Source organism: Leptonotus elevatus, chromosome 15, assembly GCF_054856555.1.
Source record: "Leptonotus elevatus isolate MCC_2025b chromosome 15, RoL_Lele_1.0, whole genome shotgun sequence".
NCBI classification, from domain to species: Eukaryota; Metazoa; Chordata; class Actinopteri; order Syngnathiformes; family Syngnathidae; genus Leptonotus; species Leptonotus elevatus.
Genome location: NC_141253.1, coordinates 13,748,618 through 13,766,629, shown reverse-complemented (window position 1 = coordinate 13,766,629; position 18,012 = coordinate 13,748,618). Strand labels below are relative to the sequence as shown.

At 40.0% G+C, this 18,012-nt stretch overlaps 2 protein-coding genes across 4 annotated transcripts in view; both read right to left on the bottom strand.

The window, feature by feature from the left end:
- Positions 1 to 2,811, bottom strand: part of sardh (sarcosine dehydrogenase) — a 37,140-nt gene extending 34,329 nt beyond the window's left edge. The window contains exons 1-4 of the mRNA XM_086097422.1: positions 2,689 to 2,811; positions 1,506 to 1,698; positions 1,280 to 1,416; positions 930 to 1,108 (exon numbers count right to left, since the gene is read on the bottom strand). Of these exons, the coding sequence (XP_085953548.1) occupies positions 930 to 1,108; positions 1,280 to 1,416; positions 1,506 to 1,693 (504 nt within the window). The 5' untranslated portion in view covers positions 1,694 to 1,698; positions 2,689 to 2,811. The remainder of the gene's footprint in view (positions 1 to 929; positions 1,109 to 1,279; positions 1,417 to 1,505; positions 1,699 to 2,688) is intronic.
- Positions 2,812 to 4,433: 1,622 nt separating this feature from the next.
- On the bottom strand, positions 4,434 to 16,683 carry cercam (cerebral endothelial cell adhesion molecule). 3 transcript variants are annotated; one of them, XM_086096688.1, is made up of 13 exons: positions 16,283 to 16,683; positions 13,881 to 13,991; positions 13,616 to 13,733; positions 12,515 to 12,649; positions 12,233 to 12,437; positions 11,843 to 11,962; positions 11,673 to 11,749; positions 11,139 to 11,245; positions 10,370 to 10,502; positions 10,135 to 10,262; positions 9,834 to 10,037; positions 7,439 to 7,695; positions 4,434 to 5,566 (listed from the first exon to the last, which is right to left on the bottom strand). In XM_086096688.1, exons 1-12 carry the CDS (start codon positions 16,489 to 16,491, stop codon positions 7,461 to 7,463), a joined length of 1,782 nt encoding a protein of 593 aa, XP_085952814.1. In that variant the 5' UTR covers positions 16,492 to 16,683; the 3' UTR covers positions 4,434 to 5,566; positions 7,439 to 7,460. The 3 variants fall into 3 exon arrangements, with proteins under 3 accessions (XP_085952814.1, XP_085952813.1, XP_085952815.1); XM_086096687.1 differs by lacking the exon at positions 4,434 to 5,566 and having other exon boundaries at positions 5,595 to 7,695; XM_086096689.1 differs by lacking the exon at positions 4,434 to 5,566 and having other exon boundaries at positions 5,595 to 7,695; positions 13,881 to 13,986; positions 16,283 to 16,423.
- Between the last annotated feature and the right edge of the window lie 1,329 nt (positions 16,684 to 18,012).

Here is an 18,012-nt window from a genome sequence, read left to right as displayed (position 1 = left end):
TTAGTGGTTGTGAATTGTACACTGAAAAGAAACATTTGCAAAATTTGATGAAATATGCAAGAAGAATCTCTAGGATGAGAAATCACACGTTGCAGCGAAGTGAACTTCAGACTCTTGGCAATGGTATTATCAAAGTAAACAAAGGAGCTACTACAGAGCCAAACAACAGCGATTTTTTTTTATGTACAAGAACCTGCAAGAGTGAGCAGCTCTGTGAGAGAATTTTTTATCAGTTATCAGAGAAAAAAAACTATACTTTCAGTCTATTTGGTCCCGCTTTAAACAGATTAAAATTTTCACTTGGAAGAGAATAAAATATCCAGAATAAATTTGACTTTTACCATAAACCTTTTAAAGATTTTCACTCACAAATTCTAAGTAAATTTTGCAAGATAAGATTTTGACTAAATTTCACTAGTTTATTTAAAAACAAACCCCCCAAAAAGTTACACAAGGTTTGAGGAACGAACTCACGACCTTCAGCTTGGGAGATGGCCACTCTACCACCTGAGCTATGCCACTACTCTTGTTGGCTTCTATCCAAAAGGAGACCAAAAACAAAGTTTTTTTCAATGTCAATGGGTTACAAAGATTCCAGCTGTCATGAACGAGATACTAACACACAGTAGGAGCGGCATGGCTCAGGGAGTAGATTGGCTGTCTGTCTCCCAATCTGAAGTTGTGGGTTTGTTCGTCAACCCTTGAGTGACTTTTTTTGTTTTACTCTCTTCCAAGTGTAAATTTTACTCTATTTAAAGTGAGACCAAATAGACCCGCTTTAGAGTCAAATTGACTCTACAGAATATACATGTGCAGATAGCATTTGCTCAAGGATTCATTCGGGGATATGAATAATTATCAAACTGCATTAAATATATTAATTAAAAAAATGAAAATGACAAAGAAAGTGATGATTTCCTTCTTCTCACCGACATGAGGCGCTTGTACTCATCCAGCCGCTGCTTGTTGGATGCGATGAAGAGTCCGCCGTTCTGGATCCAACCGGTGTGGAGGCCCGTCTCTTCCTCCAGATCTTTGCTGATCACGTTGCGTGTGTGGGCCAGGAGCTCCACCTCAACGTCGCTCGGGCGGAGCTGCCACAGGAGGCCTGGAAGATGTGTCGGAAAAGTTGGCGTCACAAAAGATATACTTCAAACTAAAACTATGAGCTTTCTTTTTTTAATGTAGGCCAAATGTCACGTAACACGCTTGGAACCTCGGCTGACCACAAAATAGCCCAATAAAGCCATGAAAAAACACAATCTTAAAAGTCTATTACCTGCTGTGTGCCAGGTGGTTCCAGCAGTCAGTCGGTCCCGCTCCAGCAGAACCACATTGGTCATGCCCATTTTAGCCAGGTGGTAAACGGTTTGACAGCCCAGACTACCTCCGCCGATCACCACTACATCCGCTGACCTGAACCAGGAGAACAAACGATAGTAGTATTGGAAAACAAAGGTCATCTGGAGGTTATCAGTACTGTGGTTGGTCAATTAGATTCCGACCTCGGTAAAGGTTTAGTTGGCCCCGACGTGGCTGCGTCATCCTGTTTGAGTGTCTTCTCATAGGGGACGCTCTTCTCTGTGGTGGGCTCCGAGCTGTAGGTCCGACAACTTGTGCGGCACAGAGGGGTGGCGAGCGGAGGGCGCACCGCCGACACCAATCTCCGAACAGCACTCCCAAGAAAGGCCATGGCCCCTGTGTTAGAAGACGTAACATCAATTCACATTTTTTTGGGGGGTGCATATCAATGACATTTGTTCAGGTTTCAGCACCTTGTTTAAGGAGGGGGGTAGGCAACAATCTTTATTACTCTGCTATGATTGCCCAAGTTAACATGAAGAAACAAAGGCCAGTAAAAGCTGGATCTGGCCAGTGTCAGCTGTAAAAAAACATTATTGACCTCACTCACCTCTGCAGATACTGGGACAGCAGAGTGGACTTTCAGGGGAGAATCTTGCACAAAATATTCGGAACATCAATGACAATGTTATATACTAAACAAAATAATGCTTTCCCTATTGTTGTCCGTTTGCAATGCAAGTTTGCAATGGTCATGAGACACGCTTACCCACCATGAGATGTGTCTACTCTTGACTCACACCTGGGCAATGAGACCTTTTTGCAGGGCATTGATAAGTGCAGAACCAGCTGCTATTTATTCATTTGCAGTGACAAGGGGCTGGATTACTATAGATGTTGCCTTTTTGCACCTTCCTTTATTCATGCATTTAATAACTGTCATTTCACATTACACATATTTCCTGATCTTGTTCGAATACTTGGGTTGTTCCCAACATCTGGTTAAAAAAAAAAATCATGTCAAGAGCACGTTTGGAAATGAGTGAGGAATATGGTGACGTGCTAAATACTTATTTGAGACGCTGTACAGTAGCTACTTGGTGAGTTCAGCTACTACATTGCAACACTACATTTATTGTGCCCAATAAACTCTGGTTTACACAGTATAATTACCTAAAGACGACGAGAAGAAACACGTATGAATTATTTGTTCGGTTACACATGAAGATAACCTCGAAAGGTTTGCAGGGTGCATGTAAAGAAAGTTGTTAGGAAGTGACTAATGAAAAGCGAACATACTGTGCAGCACAAGCACAAACAAGCCCGTTGTAGACAGCATTACGTGGCACAAAGCTGCCCGCAGCCAGGGCACTGGTAGACACTTACCGGAATCAAAAAAAAAAAAAAAAAGTACGTTCCGTGAAGGCTTGGGGGTATTATGTCCAGGTGAGATACGAGGCAAAAGATCGGAGACAGTTGTACACAACGTGGAGCTGACTACTCGTTGGCCACGCCCCCTTCCTGAGATCTCAAACCTATGGTGCGTGCGCCATAAGGGCTCGTCGTGGAGTCCAATTCGGCCCGTAGAGTGTTTTTTCCCCCCCACGCAAAATGTATAACTTAGAAAACAAATCATGTGAAAATCAACATTTACTAATGTCAGTCAACAGCTTCAGTTCAAAAGTGGTTGGATTGACATTTGTACAAGTCAGAGGATTAACATACCCACTTTAGTTTGCCTGGTGTGATGAGCCAGTAGAGATTGTAAAGATTTCCAGACGGATGTGCACATTAATATAACAAATATTTGAATGTTCCCCAAGATTTTTGGAAGAATATTGTACAGACTAACGAGATGAAAGCTGAACAAGTTGCACATCATATCAACATTCTCTGGGGCTGCTCTGCACCTCCAGGACCTGGATGACTTGCTGTGATTGATGAACCCATGAATTCTGCCCAATTCTAGAAAATCTAAAGGAGAAGGAGGAGGAGGCCATCTGTTTGCGACTTGTAGGACTTTTGGAGCACACTTGTGTTTCGCAGTAGGACAATCTCAAAGACACCAGTAAATCATTAACATTTTTCAGTGGCCTACTCAAAGTATAGATGTGTCAACTGCCTCCTAACTTAGTATGTTCCTAACCATGCCTGATAAATGAGTAATAGATAAGGCATAACAAACATTGTCGTTTGATCTTAACCTTCCATGCTGAGCGCTACAGGTCTTTTTTATTTTTGCAAGTAACCTAAGGACACCGTCAATGCATGATGTAGTGTGCTAATGTTCCATTTAATGTACAACGAAGAACCATTTACAATATGTGAGTGTAGTAAAAGTATGCTCAGAAGACCTGCGTGTGGTGAAACCGCACCTCCAGCCCGGCAACCAATTGGGAGCCTACTTTAGGAAGCCACCTGCAGATGGAGGTTCTTTCCGGTTCATGCAGCCCTGAGCAAGGCGACAGGACGTCAGCGGCATTTAGAATCTCACAATCTTTGCCTGCATTTGCGCCTCGTGTGAACCCTGTGGAAATTAACCCGGGAACCTTTGAACGGGACCCTCGTCGAATACTAGCCATGGGCTTGGATAACAGTATCTAATCTGGACTATTGTATATCAGTCAGCAACATGAAACATGAAAGGTTTGGACATTTGAGTTTGGTATCTGTTCTAACAATACAATGGAAAATTACCCTGTTAATTTACAACTCACAGATCTTGCAAAATTTTAATCTTTCAAATTTGTAAAGACATGGACGCACTAACAGGAACAACAGTGTATCATTTAAAAGAAAAATGAACAGGCCCCCAATAGGGTAAAATATATTGGCAGGTAACATAATTACATTAATTATAATAACAGAGAAATAATCTACCAAACAAAATATATACACATTTTATTTCAGTTTGAGGAATCTCATTCAATCCGGTTGGAGTCACTTTGTTCAAGATTAATGTAGGTCACGCAAACCGGATAGGGGGCTGCATGTACAGCTGGGGTATGGCTTGCAGGGCTTGGGGGAGAAATGCACACATGGTTACAACCTGTACAAGGTTGACTGGAAATATTATCATGGAGAACTTACAACCCCCCCCCCCCCAAAAAATGGCATGATTCAGCCTGTAGCCTTCAGTTGATCATTTAAAAAAAAAAACCTGAATATCCCTTTGCGCAATACAAGTTTACACTCTAGGATTACGCAACACATTTCACACAACCATACACATGCACCAAGAATTACTTGCATGTGTCGTACATACCTAACATGCACCTACGCCCATCTTTATGCTAGCAAGTAAAAAAACACACACACACACACACACACACACACACACACACACACACACACACACACACACACACACACATACATAATAACAGCTACAACGCTAAGGACAGTCATACGTTGACTTTTGAATGGAGCCAGCAGACTGCTAAATGTGGTCTGACCGGTTCAAATTTCAGAATTGTTTATAGACACCGCAGATAAAGAGAGAAAGTGTTATCAAGTGCAAATGTGTGTCACTGGGGGCAACTTTCACAAATCGCTGGCATCGGACAGAATCCTTGTACCTCAAAATCATCCTTTTGTTTGTTCAACCATCAACATTAATTCGTCAAAGAGAGCACGCCATTTTGAACTCTTTAGTTTGGTCAACAATTAGTTCAACAACAACCACACGTGTGGACTGATTGATTTGTGAAAAAATATGAAATTCACCAAATTGCACCAACAATATGTGTGGTTAGTGATTTGCAATTTCACAATAATTTTAGTGCAACTTAAAATGCACAATAAAATTAACGTACTGTATTGCTAGTCATAAAAACAGTAAATATGCATTTGAATAATAATTATTTTATACATGGTGTATTATTCTACCACCATCTAAAACAGAAATATGAAGCATTCTCAGAATAGAATGGCCACATAACAAAAAATAAAATATTAGAACTCACTAGGAGCTATAATATAGCTTTTATATATTCAACACATGCACACTGTATTGCATCTTGGCAGAGCAGCTGAGCTTCATCCAGCTGCTTTTATACGGCATTGGCAAGCATGTGCTCCCCCGTGTGGTCACCTTGTGTCGGTACAATCTCTGACTAACCTGACAGCAGCAGATAATTCACACACCTCGCTTGGAATACAAAACTGCCTGGAAAAGGGCAGGCTCACTTCCTTCAGCCGTTCTTGCTCCTCTTTAAGTGACATTTTGCCATGTTCTGATAAAACTGCTCCTCCACATCAACATCTACAACATAAAGTCACAGTCATACAATGAGAACGCTTTAATTTCAAGAATTGATGATACACTTGTTGCTTTCTTTAGAGCACGTATTGCAACAAAATGCACAGAAGACACTGGCTAGTGGAAAAAGTTGCGAGATGAGAAATAAATTAATACAATAAAGCATTCGGAAATGAACAGCCGATTGATTCATTGAAGTGTGTGCAGTGGTTGCATGTAAAATCTCATTTGGAGTATCAGAATTAGTTACTTGAATTGTAACCCCGTCGAGATGAACTTGAAAGGGAACCCAGTGATGCAACAGGAAGCAAATTAAAGCTTATGTTCTGAATTTGGTTATTTACTGGAGTTGCATGAGAGGTGCAATATTATTAGAAAGCTGTCTGATTTTTTTTTTATGCTTGTGAAAGCTTGCCAACATTTTGCCTTGACTGCTGTTCAAAACAAAGTAAGCATCATAAAAATTATTTAAAAAAATTAAATGCAGGTGCAATTACGCAAGACGTTGAGGGAGTTATCACATAGAACAGGAAGTGCAACTGTCTCGCATTCTAGCCACACGTTGGGTCTGTAAACAAACACAGTGCAGTTCAGCTTCTGGCACACGACATCATCACCATGTTTATATAAAAAAAAAGTAGCACAGTGGAAAAGCAACATCCAGCAGTATTTAAAGAGCCTCTCTTGCGTTCTTCACATGGAGCCAAATGTTTGTTTTCCTATGGCATAATTCACACTGCTACTCTTGCATTAATCTGCATTATTAATGTCTCAATAAAAACACGCCTTATTAACTCATTCACTGCCATTGACGGCTATAGACGTCAAAAATTCATTTGAACTATTTCTATTAGTTTCACATTTTTTTCCACTTTAGTTAACAAGAGTATGAAAACCTAGAAAAAAATGTATTGTACATTTAGAATAGATATAAAATTTAATTAGAGTTAATTAGTGAAGTCATGTGATTAATTACAATAAAAAAAATTAATCGCCTGATGCCCCTAATTAAAAAGAAAAAAAATATTATAAAAAAATAAGGGCGTCAGACGATTATTTTTTAAATTGTAGTTAATCGATGACCTCAATAGTCATCACGATTAATCACAAATTTTATATCTGTTCTAAATGTACAATATTTTTTTCTAGGTTTTTATACTCTTGTTAACAAAAGTGGAAACAAATGTGAAACTAATAGCAATAATTCAAATAAATTGTTGACGTCTATAGCCGTCAATGGCAGTTAATGAGTTAATGTTGCATTTTCCAAAAAATATTATTATTTTTTTTAATTGTTGATTCATTTTAAATGTCATTAAACGTGTATACACGAAAGATAGAAAGTTTGTAACATTATCATACCGAATATGAACCAAATAATACCCCAAACCCAAGTGTACATAGTAAAACATGATTGTTACACGTTATAAACGCGCTCTCCTAACTGCAATGTGGCCCACAATAAAAACAAATTTGACACCGCCGCACTGTCCTGCAGTGTCATTGTAACTATATATATTTTTTAAGTATCTTTGTAAAGTCTGATTTTTTTTAAATTGGCCCTCAGATTGTGCATGTGTACCTAATGAAGTGTCTACTGAGTGCATTTATGCTGCTGATATGAGGTACATTTGGTAATGAACAAACAAATCACACTTTCAGAATGTTAAAAATGTCTTCTCGGTAGAAAATGCGTTTTTGTGCAAGTCATAAGTCAACCAGTCCCTGATACACACAAAGTACACACTTACCACCAACCCCCTGTGCCATGTCGTCACTAACGCGCTTTGCAACAAAGTCCACCTTTTAACGGCACAGGTGATGCACGAGACACATGGTGGGATTGTGAGAACACTTGGTCCCGACAGTATTCACCTCACTATCGCCTCCCGACGCTCTAGAGCTCGTCCCTGTAGGAGTTGGACAGCATCTCGGGTGGCGGTACGCCGCCCTTCAAAGTCTTGTGGGAGCCCCTCCAATCGGTGCGCACCGCGTCGTCGTCCCACAGCGTGGACGTCTCGGTGTCGCTCACCCACTGGGGGTCGCCGGCGTAGTGGCAGGGCTGCACCAGGAGCGGGCGCGTGCTGAAGGCTTGCAAGTTCCTGTTGGGGAAGTGCGACTTGTGGTCCTCGCTTGAAGGGAAAGAAACGGGACGGAAATATTAACCATGACACAATTTTAGATCATTGAAGGCACAAGTTCATAGTCAAAATAAGGGACACGCTTTAAAGGGGGGAAAAGCTAAAGAAAAATTTAAAAAAAAGTCAATAAATTATGATAATAAGGCAGTGGTTCTCCAATACGTCTAAGAAGAAAATATTTTTGCGACGCCCACAAACTCTCCACCGCAAGTATGAATTGTGTCTATACAATTGTTGTCAGAACATCTCTGCAGAGGAGCGAATACTCCTCGCGCACTCAGGAGAATAAGAGCGCCACTGCCACCTACTGTAGTGGATGTGCAATTACACGTTACTAGTACACACACACACACAAATACAAACGTTTATGATTTTAACATAATTGCGGCTTTACTAGTAAAATCCAGACTTTTTTCTTGCAGTACTAAGACTTTCTCATTTAAAATATTTTCTTGTATTTTCATGCCTTTATTCCTTTATTATTACAAAACCTTTTTTTCCTATGAACATTGACTTTTTGTAAAAGCGATTTTGTAATTATGACCTTTTCATTTCTTTATGATCTTTTTCACATTACAATTTATTTTCACACAATTAAATTTTTTCACTAAATATTAGTTTTTTTTAATCCATTATAATTAATATTTTCATTTTAATTGAAAAAAAAAAAAACGTCTTCCAAGTATTAATTTTATTCATGTAATGTTACAGCTATTCTCTTGGTAATAAAAATGTAATAATGCCATTATATCCATCATATCTTTCTGGTAAAAATCAATTAAGAATTTATCCTCATAATATTTCCTCAAAATTTTTCTAGGGATGGGCAAATACCAATACCAGGTATCGGTACCAGGGTGATTCCTGGCCTTATTCCTGGTATTCGTGACAGTGGCCAATACCAATATTGTGGCCATTTAATGATAATGAACTAGAAATAAGAATAACAGAAAACTGCCATTAATTGCATGCAATTGTAAGGACAATGCGATATTGGGATATATAAATCTTTCTTTAAAATGGTGTCATTGTTTTTGGGGAAATTTTATGTGTCAAAAGTACTTGTGGTATCAGTACTTAGTATAGGTGACAACTCAACAGTTGAGACTCATACTAGTATCGGTCTGAAAAAAGTGGTATGGAACATCCCTATATTTTTCCTCATAATATGACTTGATTCTAGTAAAATATATGAACGAAATAGCCTATTACATCTTCATTTTATAAAATTAATGCTTTTTGGTTGAAATATTACAATCTTATCATCAAAATGACTTTTTCCCCTCATACTATTTAAACTCTATTCTTGCAAAATGACTTATCTGTTGTTAAAATACAATGACTTTTCTACTTTTTAGCGTGGCCCCTTACACTCCTTAGTACACTCCTTAGCATGAAGGCCAAACGTGAGACCCAGAAGTGCTGTGTAGTCATCGTTCATTTCGTTGTGAATAAGTGAAGCATGTTGACTGCTGAATTAGAATCCCAGAGGTGCTGGCTATAATCCAGCTTTCCACACATGTTCGAGCACACGGACACAGCCAAGCCTTCTGGTGTGCAGGCCTCTCAAGTATTTCTTCCCGCGTCATCAGTGTGTTTTATATTATGTATCTCATTCGCACTGCGGCGATATGGCCAACTATGGAACAGGAAGGCTTTTCTGGGATCGACGCGGCGTTGGGATTGCATGCAATTGCAGGAAGAAAAAACTAAACAAGTGAGCAACGTAGAACACAATGATAACATGTGCAAACATTTTGCTATGGGTCATTAAAACAAAGTGTGGGGGAGGAAGAGAGGGCAGCTCTCACTAGGAAAAGTTAAACATGCATCAATTCAATTCAAATCTGCGTAATTGCCCTGAAAAGGTCGCATAAGTATCCATCGCTTCACAATCTACACACTGTACTGTATGCAGAGGACCTGATATTGTATACACTGTGGGTTTATGAGACCGCAAGATGAGCTATTTACAGACATTTAAAGATCGGCCTCTGCCTTGGACTTCCTGGTCTGGCCACAAAAAAAACAAAAAAAAAACATTTGGGAAAGGAACCATTGGCTTCCACTATCAACATCGGTAAGTTGTAGAGGAAGAAATGAACATGACGAAGCGTATGGATACGTACTTGGGGTGTCTGTCGTACATGATGGGGAGGAATTCGTCGACGGGCAGCATCTTGGAAAGTGGCTCGGCGTTGAGCAGCTTCTGGGCTCCCTGCTGGGAGATGGCGTAAGAGAGGGTCCAGTAGGAATAGTCGGCCACCACCAGGTTCTGGACCTCGTCCACCGCTTCCTCTTTTGCCGGGTTCACCTGCTTCCTACCAAAGTATCTGCGGCGAAGCAAAGCAACAGATGGAAAAATGAACGTTTTGGCAAAGTCACGTCTTGGGGACAACTCTTTGGAAGAGGTCATATAAGAATCCTCACATGAGGTCCCAGTCCAGCTCCGCCAGCTCCACCTCCTCCAACAGCCGCAGCACTCGTCGTTTAAAGTTTGCCTGGAAGCGAACGTCGTCCTCGAGCACCAGAGCCTTGTCCAGCTGCATGTCCACCATCTGGAAAGAACAACATTATCGCACCCGAACCAATTACCCAACGCCTGGAATAGCTAATCGACCCATTTTTGTGAATATTTTATTATTGTGCCTGACGCTCATGTTACCTCTTTCCAGATGTAGAAGTGGCTAAGGAAGCAGCCAACCTCTCCTTTGGTGAGGGTACGACCCGAAAATGGGTCGTAGTAGCCTGGTAGTAAGTCAACACCCAGAATCTTGATGTCGCTGCTGTTCAGTGCACTGCACACACACACACACACGCACACACACACATATATGAACAGGATATTTCCACAAACAACTAGATTGGGGTTTCTGCAGGTATCAGCAAACCTGATTTAATCCGTTTTGTGTTGCGGTATTTTTCCGCCACGAGGTGGCATTATTGTTTCATGTTATACGTTGTGCCAGGAACAGTACATTTTCTTTTCAAATTCAGAGCAATTTGTATTTGGAACATGAAGTAACTCGTGGACTCCAAGCCCTTTTGTTAATTGTGAATTGCAACTAGTCACCTCTCCCCACAAATACAAATATTTTTTTTAATCACAATGCACAATGTAGTATGTAAAATAAAGCATGAACAACATTTTTATGTCAATTGTATTTCATTTTTTAATACCTCTGGACATTATATTTAATTCTTTTTAATGCAGCCATTTACAGCCTTAAGTTTAACCAAATCAATTTAAAATGGCTTTTAATGTTTTTTAATGACCTGCAGAAACCCTGTACATTCCACATGACAACATTCCCTGATTACTACACAAGTCACGACTCTCAAGATGAAGGGACTGGATCAGTTGTTGTTTTTTTATTCTGGGTGGAGCAAATTGTTATGAACAGATTTTCAGATTTCTGTATGATTGTACTCACTTTCCATCCACTGCATCGACCACCTTGACGTCGATCTCCAGCTCATTCAGGGAGAACAACATCCTGTCTCTCCGGTCTGGGCGCCGGCGCAGATTAATCAAATAAATCTAAGGAAGACCCAAAACAGAAAAAAAAAAGCATGTTTATCAAAAAAGGTCTTTTTTTTAATCATTTAAAAATATTAAAGATTATTACGCTTATGCATTATATTTTAAAATATTAGATACCGGTATATTGTTCCGTTTGTTTTAAAACAACCAAATAAATGAAAAGAATTATCCACTTGTCAAGCTTAATAGAGTGAAAGAATGAGGTCAAAGTTTCCCATAATTTTCCTGACGAGACTGGAAAAACTCCCCCCCCCCCCCCCCAGTCTTGCTGTAACTACTATCTACTGCCAGTAAACACCTAATATCCACAAAAATGTGCACAAACACAATAAAAAGCAGACGTTTTTTATTGCTTTTTAAAAAATGTATCTAATAATTCACACCACCATATAATCACTCTTAGATGGAGTCGAGACGTGTGTACCTCATCAAAGCCCATAAGGTCTCTCTGCTTGGGGAGCATGTGGACGTATCGGGAGGGTTTCATAGGAGGACCGTCAACTATTGGAAGAAAAAAAAGATACACTGGCTGCATTTTCATATGGTATGTAAAAGAGGAATCAAGGCAAACACAGATTTGGAATTTGAGCTTACTCATGGACTCCAAGTGGACGTGGACAAAGTTGAGGCGATCGTCCTCCAGAGTGTGGTGAGGTTTGGCCGGCATATTCAAGTAGCCGTAGCGCTCCTTGTTGCACAGGTACATCTGAATCGCTGCAATCAATTGACAAAGATTTACAGCATAAGGACCGGAACTGAGGACTCATTACTACACCCTGGACTGGTCGCCCGTCAATAACAGAGCACATGTTGTGATAGACAACCACTCAAACGCCCATTCACATCATCACTGAGTGTGAAACGAACTGCCACACCAGTAAAGTCACTTTGAAGCTTTTACTGATTGGTCTTTAACCTCATGAGCCACTGAGAAATGTTGATCACAAAATGTTTGGAATATCATAATTTGGAGCATTTGCAAACCTGCGGCTCGGCAGGAGAAAGCAAAGACGATGATGTCGTCGTAGGGCCAGGAGTACTCCTTGTGAGGAGGGTAGAAAGCCAGTTTCTTCATTCCCTCCTTCCTTAAGTCCAGCAACATGGTGGAGTGAACCATTGGTACGGGGAAGCAGCCCAAGCGGTGACGGTGGCGGGTGGGGAAATACTCTGCTGTCCTTCGATAATAACCCTAAAAGAAAAAACATTACAACGAATAGAGTTTAAAAAAAAATAAAAAATTCTGAGGCCTGTAAAGTTGCGCCTCACCTGTGGCGTTATTCCACACCAATAGTTGGAGTACGCTCCCTGAGAGTCCAGCATGGGAGCTATGACTGACTTGTTCTCAGCTATCAACAGGTTGAGGGTGTCAGGGTTGGTAAGGATGTTATCGGTGTCTGCATACTGGAACAAAAAATTGTCTTTTGATTAAAACTTGTGTTTTGCAATATTCAAAACATGGCCTATAACTCAACACAAACTTCCACCAATGCCGACAAAAGTGAGAATAATCCTTACTTTTTTTTTTTTTACCAACGCAGTGATTTTGCTTGCAATGAATGACTAAATTAAATGTAGTGTAACTGATTTGTTAATTTGGGTGTGTTAGTTTTCAAGCTAGCTGGCTACTTCCTCGGTCAAAGATGTTAAAATTACACACAGGATGCTAACATTGAATCCTACGATGGGGTGAGCGCTTCAACAGTGACAAAATGGCCTCCAAGGACAGTACCTGGCGATTCGATTCGTATCACGATTCATAGGTCACGATTTGATTCGATACCGATTAACCCCAATACGAATCTATAAATTGATTATTGTGATTTTTTTTTTTTACTCAAATTTCGAAAATAGCAATCAGTAAACTTGTACATGTACACTGTAAGATTTGTATGAAAATGTATTTATTTATCTGAAAATGCAGGCTTATAACTGAGCAACCGCATTTAACAAACAGGATGCAGTCTGTTTCATGTTTGAACAGCACTGAAATAAAATATTAAGGCTTAATGTTCCATTAATATAACATTCTTCCATGCTTAATGCGTGAATCCTAACCCTAAGAAAGACGTTTGTTGAATATTCCCATAAAAAATTGATGTTTAAAAATCAATTCGGCCGTATATTGAATCGATTCGAGAATTGCACGCTGTCATATCGCGATATATTGCCAAACCGATTTTTTCTAACACCCCTAGTTATGATATATATTTATGAAAGAATAATAATTTGCATATCCAGTATTTATGCTTATGTCAACTCTATAACGTCTTGCTGAATCCTGCTCAATCACAAACAACATTTTGTCCTTCTGCTTCCACACTTGGCAGAGGTGTGTTCACTCCTCAAAGGCATAGTTGTATTCCATACCACGATGTAGTCAGCCCAGCGTTTCCTGGCAAAGTTGAGCGCCGCCTGTTTTAGCTTCATCACATACTCGTATCTGCTATAAGGCCAATGTTTTGGGCCCATCTCTCCCACATAGGACCTGAAACAGGCCATTGTATAGACTCACATTTCTTGTAAAAAAAAAAAGCAATCATACATGCATAATGATAGAAATATGATCAATTGAATTTGCTGAAGACAGAATTAGTTGCAGATGATTTAACCTGCACTGCAAATGAAGACTTACGCAGGTTGTTCCATCGGTCTCCACTCCACGTAATGATAAAATTTCTGCATGACGGTGAGCCATTCTTTCAACATGGCTGTGGTGTTATCTGCATTGTGATCTGTGGCTGCCCTGAGGAGCACACAAAAGCCCGGTTGAAAAATAAGAGAATATGGATGGACAACGGCGTGGGAAAATCAGCCACTCAATTCTCTGTGTTAATACAATGTACCAGCTTAGTAACGTATCTTCTTTGCAATACCAGTCAAATGTTTGAAGACATTTCCTCATTTAATAGCCGGAGAAAGCGTCTCAAAACTTTTGTTTGGTCATCATTGTCCACTGGTGAGCAGTCAGGGCCAGCAATGCCTTCAGAAGCACTCAACTACATTTACAAACTGAATGTTAATATTTGCGCTATTGTATAAACTTACTCTCGACATTTCCAAGCATTTATCTCGGCTGCACGGCTTCCAGTGACGTATGCTGACATCAGTTTTTGTTTTGTTTTTTTGCCCAATTCTGATTTCATCTTCTGTGTGCTGCCATGTCAATTTAATCCACCCAGGGCCTTCAGAATCAGTCGTGCTAGTTAATATAACTTAAATTTCTAGCATTATGGGATGGTTTCTTTAACCAATTTCAAATTGTTCCTCACAGGTCCAGTAGGGGAGCAACCTTGATGAAGTCAGCATTTTTCCATCCTTTTGATTTGTTAGGTAAGAACAAAACAACCACATTTTACGACGACTTTGACGAGCAAAACACATCTGAAATGAGATGCAAACACAATTACGTCTAATACACAACATTTCTAGTGAGTATGATGAAATCTTTGAAATGTATTGAGTTGTTTATGTTTTTCGGACATTTGATTAGATAAATATGGATTCTGAACTGCTCCAAAGGATGAACGTGGCACAGTTGTGTGTGTTATATTTTTGTATACTGCACTGTTGACAATTTTAATAATTGTGACGCGACAGTGGTGGAATAAGTCGGGTAAGTCCTCACTGAAGGCCCAGGCATCAAATGCACGGCCAGCCACTGTCATTGTGTCATATAAATGATCAAAACTGCTTATTTTCTTTTTTTATATATATTCCTATGTACCCAAAACATCACACACCGCTGATTTTAATGAATAATCTTCTATTAATTTCCATATATCACAACTGTATACAGTGTGACTTGTAAAGAAGGACCAGTTACCACACGTTTGCATATTTACAGTAGTCATACATATAAGCTATCTGTTTTTACTTATTCTTGAATTACAGGCGACGAAAATGACATCACACTCCCAACATATGTCCAGCAAAAGCACTTTGCCAAAGGAACATCTGTATCGGCACAACGTAAGATCAAATTGCAAGCTGTTTGCACAAAATTTCACAAAGTGAAATCGCTATGCTGTCGCCACAATATTAATAACAAAAATCGCCTTAACTCAGGCCTGTAACAAAGGCTAAAACCTCTCAGCGCTTCCACGTCCTTCCCTGTGGTTGGCTCTCTCGAAAACCGCGCTCCAAAACCAGCAGACATTCAACAGCTTCTTTTCCCCTTGCCAAGAATTGAGTCATGAGTTCATTGTGACACATTTGTGCTGCCCACTTCTGTTGTTGATCAGTATTACTGCTGTATTGCGCATTATAATTCTATGCATTTGTGTGTACAATATGTCTTAAATAGTGCTCAAACTCCACACAGTCAAGCCCCACAACCCAAATCTCAGAACAGAGGCAGACGTGTTAACGAGTCCGCTGTGTTGCCCTGTTACACATCTAACCATCAATTTTCTATATCAATTGCCCTCATTTGTGTCACAGGTGAGCTGGAGCAGGTTTCACCTGACAGATTGGGAGACAGGTTGAGTACATTGGTTCCTGCGGCGTGAAAGCCCCTACAGAGACAAGCATCCATTCAGAACACCTTTGGACAATACAGAGTTATCAGTTATCGTAACGTGCACGTTTTGGGAATGTCAACGCAAGCTGGCCTGAATAACCAGCCATCTAGAAAGAGATGTTTCAACAAAGAACCTCAAAGCTGTGTGGCAGATGTGCTAACCACTGGATCACAGAGCTGCACACGGAATATGATACACAGATATTCGATTGTGAAAGAAATATTTACGGTTTGGGATTTATTTCTGGATGAAAATGTATGTACCTCAACTAATAATAATGACAAAGAACGCAAAATGCCCCAACTTTACTGCAAACATGAATCCAAAAGAAAAGGCATTCGCTAAAAACATGATTTTTGCGTGACAACCTCTCAAAAATGACCCATATTGGGCCTCGAACCTAAGTTTGACAAAGTTAGGTGGAGACACATAAGTAGAAGTTGAGCGTTGGTAGAATGCGACGCAGTGCCCCCAATCAAACACAAAACAATACTACGAATAAAGATTCACCCACCAAATCGAGATGCGGTCTTTGGGATAGTCGAGCCTCTCCAGAGCTCCGAGGTAGTAAGGCAGGGAGTGAGCAGCGTTCCGAGCTATGATGGCGACCACCACAGTCGGAGGCTGCATTCTCGACTCCTCAGGAGACTTCTCCTCGGAGAAGTAGCATCGAGCCGGGCACAACAAGACCCCCAAAACGCACAGGAGGTGGCGGACTAACATGGCGAAAAGCTCCGAATGTGCCGCTTCTCCTTCGTCTTCTTCTGAAAGGAAAGAAGGAAGGAGTACAGGGAGCTGCCGGTCGCGTCAGCAGTCCAAGTTACCACACGGAGAGAAAAAAAAAGGGGAAAAAAGGAGGGCATTCCCACGTCGTTTCCAAGCCCCCTTTTTCTCTTTCCCAGCGTACAAGTTAAAACATTTCCCCTCTTCTCGGTTTACAACTTCCGCCTATGTAACAACTAATTCCAAGTCACTAAATTAGGCGCAAAACGAATTTGGAAAAAACAAAAACGATTTGGTTGAAAACATTTACGTTAAGTGTTTTCCTGTGAGCACAAATAACACAAATTGTGCTATCATGCAAAGTCAACATTAACGCAGACCGAGTTATGAGCTTTAAAAAGTCAAATCGAAATCGAACTTAAGGAAAAAGCTGCAAATGATTAAAACGTGACGTTTCAAGTAATCACGACAGCAGTTGCAAGGTTTGGCCACTGAGAGGCGCCGTTTGACCAATTGAAAAGCCCCATAATACTGCAGTGGCCTGCGTGACAAATGCTTCCTGCGACTGTCCCGACATACGACACTTCAAGGTTACGTACGGCGCGCGCAAGAAAACGCCGTCACGTGGCATAAAAAGGTACGCTCAATTACCGCCGTCATTTATTTATATTATATGAAATACAGAACATTTATATTAATTTATTTCTGCTTCTCTAACTTCGCAAATAATAATAATAATAAATCACATGCCATTTTACCGCTGAATAAAATTGTATGTAACAGTTTCATAGTTCTGCTCATTGATTTCTATACCATGGGAACATTTGTGAAATACAGTAGTGGAAAGGAAATATTTGGGACTATTTCATTATTTTCTTTATTGCTATATGTTTTGTTTAATAATGGTGCCATTCTGAATTGCCTTGTAGTTTAATTTGATTCCCTTTGTGTTTTGCCTGACTACTACATATCTTAACAGATCTGTTAAAGTTATTTAAATGTATGAGCATAAACCAGTGTTTCATAAATAGGGTGCTGTGTCAGTGGCTCATTATGTGCTTTGAGAGATGCAGGTGTTTCAAGGAAAATTATACAGCTTTATTCAATTGGTCAGAAAATTATTAGATTTCTAGTGCTACAAATAATGTATCTTTGCTCTCATGTATCTATGCCAGAGATTTATACTGACGGACAGAATAATTATTACCCATGAACTGTATCCACAAGTTAAGTGTACTCATTTTGTGGCAGAGTATTTACCTGTCAGTTAACCCTCAGGGATAAATATAATATCTAAAATCAATAAAAGAAGTTTAGCATAGAAAAACAAATCTGTATGTGGCCTCAGGTTGACTCGAGGAAGTGTTAATGTGCAAAATAATGATCAGTAATGTCAGCACTGATGTTATAGCGCTAATATAAGTCCAGAGGTGTCCTGGCTGGTCCACCACTTTCATTTCTCAATAAAGTAGATGAGTCTGGATTGCCATGGCAACCACACTGATACTATCTGCCTTACTA

Coding starts and splice junctions, on each gene's coding strand:
- cercam (XM_086096688.1), bottom strand. CDS start 16,491: ATGTTAGTCCGCCACCTCCTGTGCGTTTTGGGGGTCTTGTTGTGCCCG. Junction 12,650..13,615: donor GCTGGGCTGACTACATCGTG/GTATGGAATACA, acceptor TTTTTGTTCCAG/TATGCAGACACCGATAACAT. Junction 11,750..11,842: donor CGTCCACTTGGAGTCCATGA/GTAAGCTCAAAT, acceptor TTCTTCCAATAG/TTGACGGTCCTCCTATGAAA.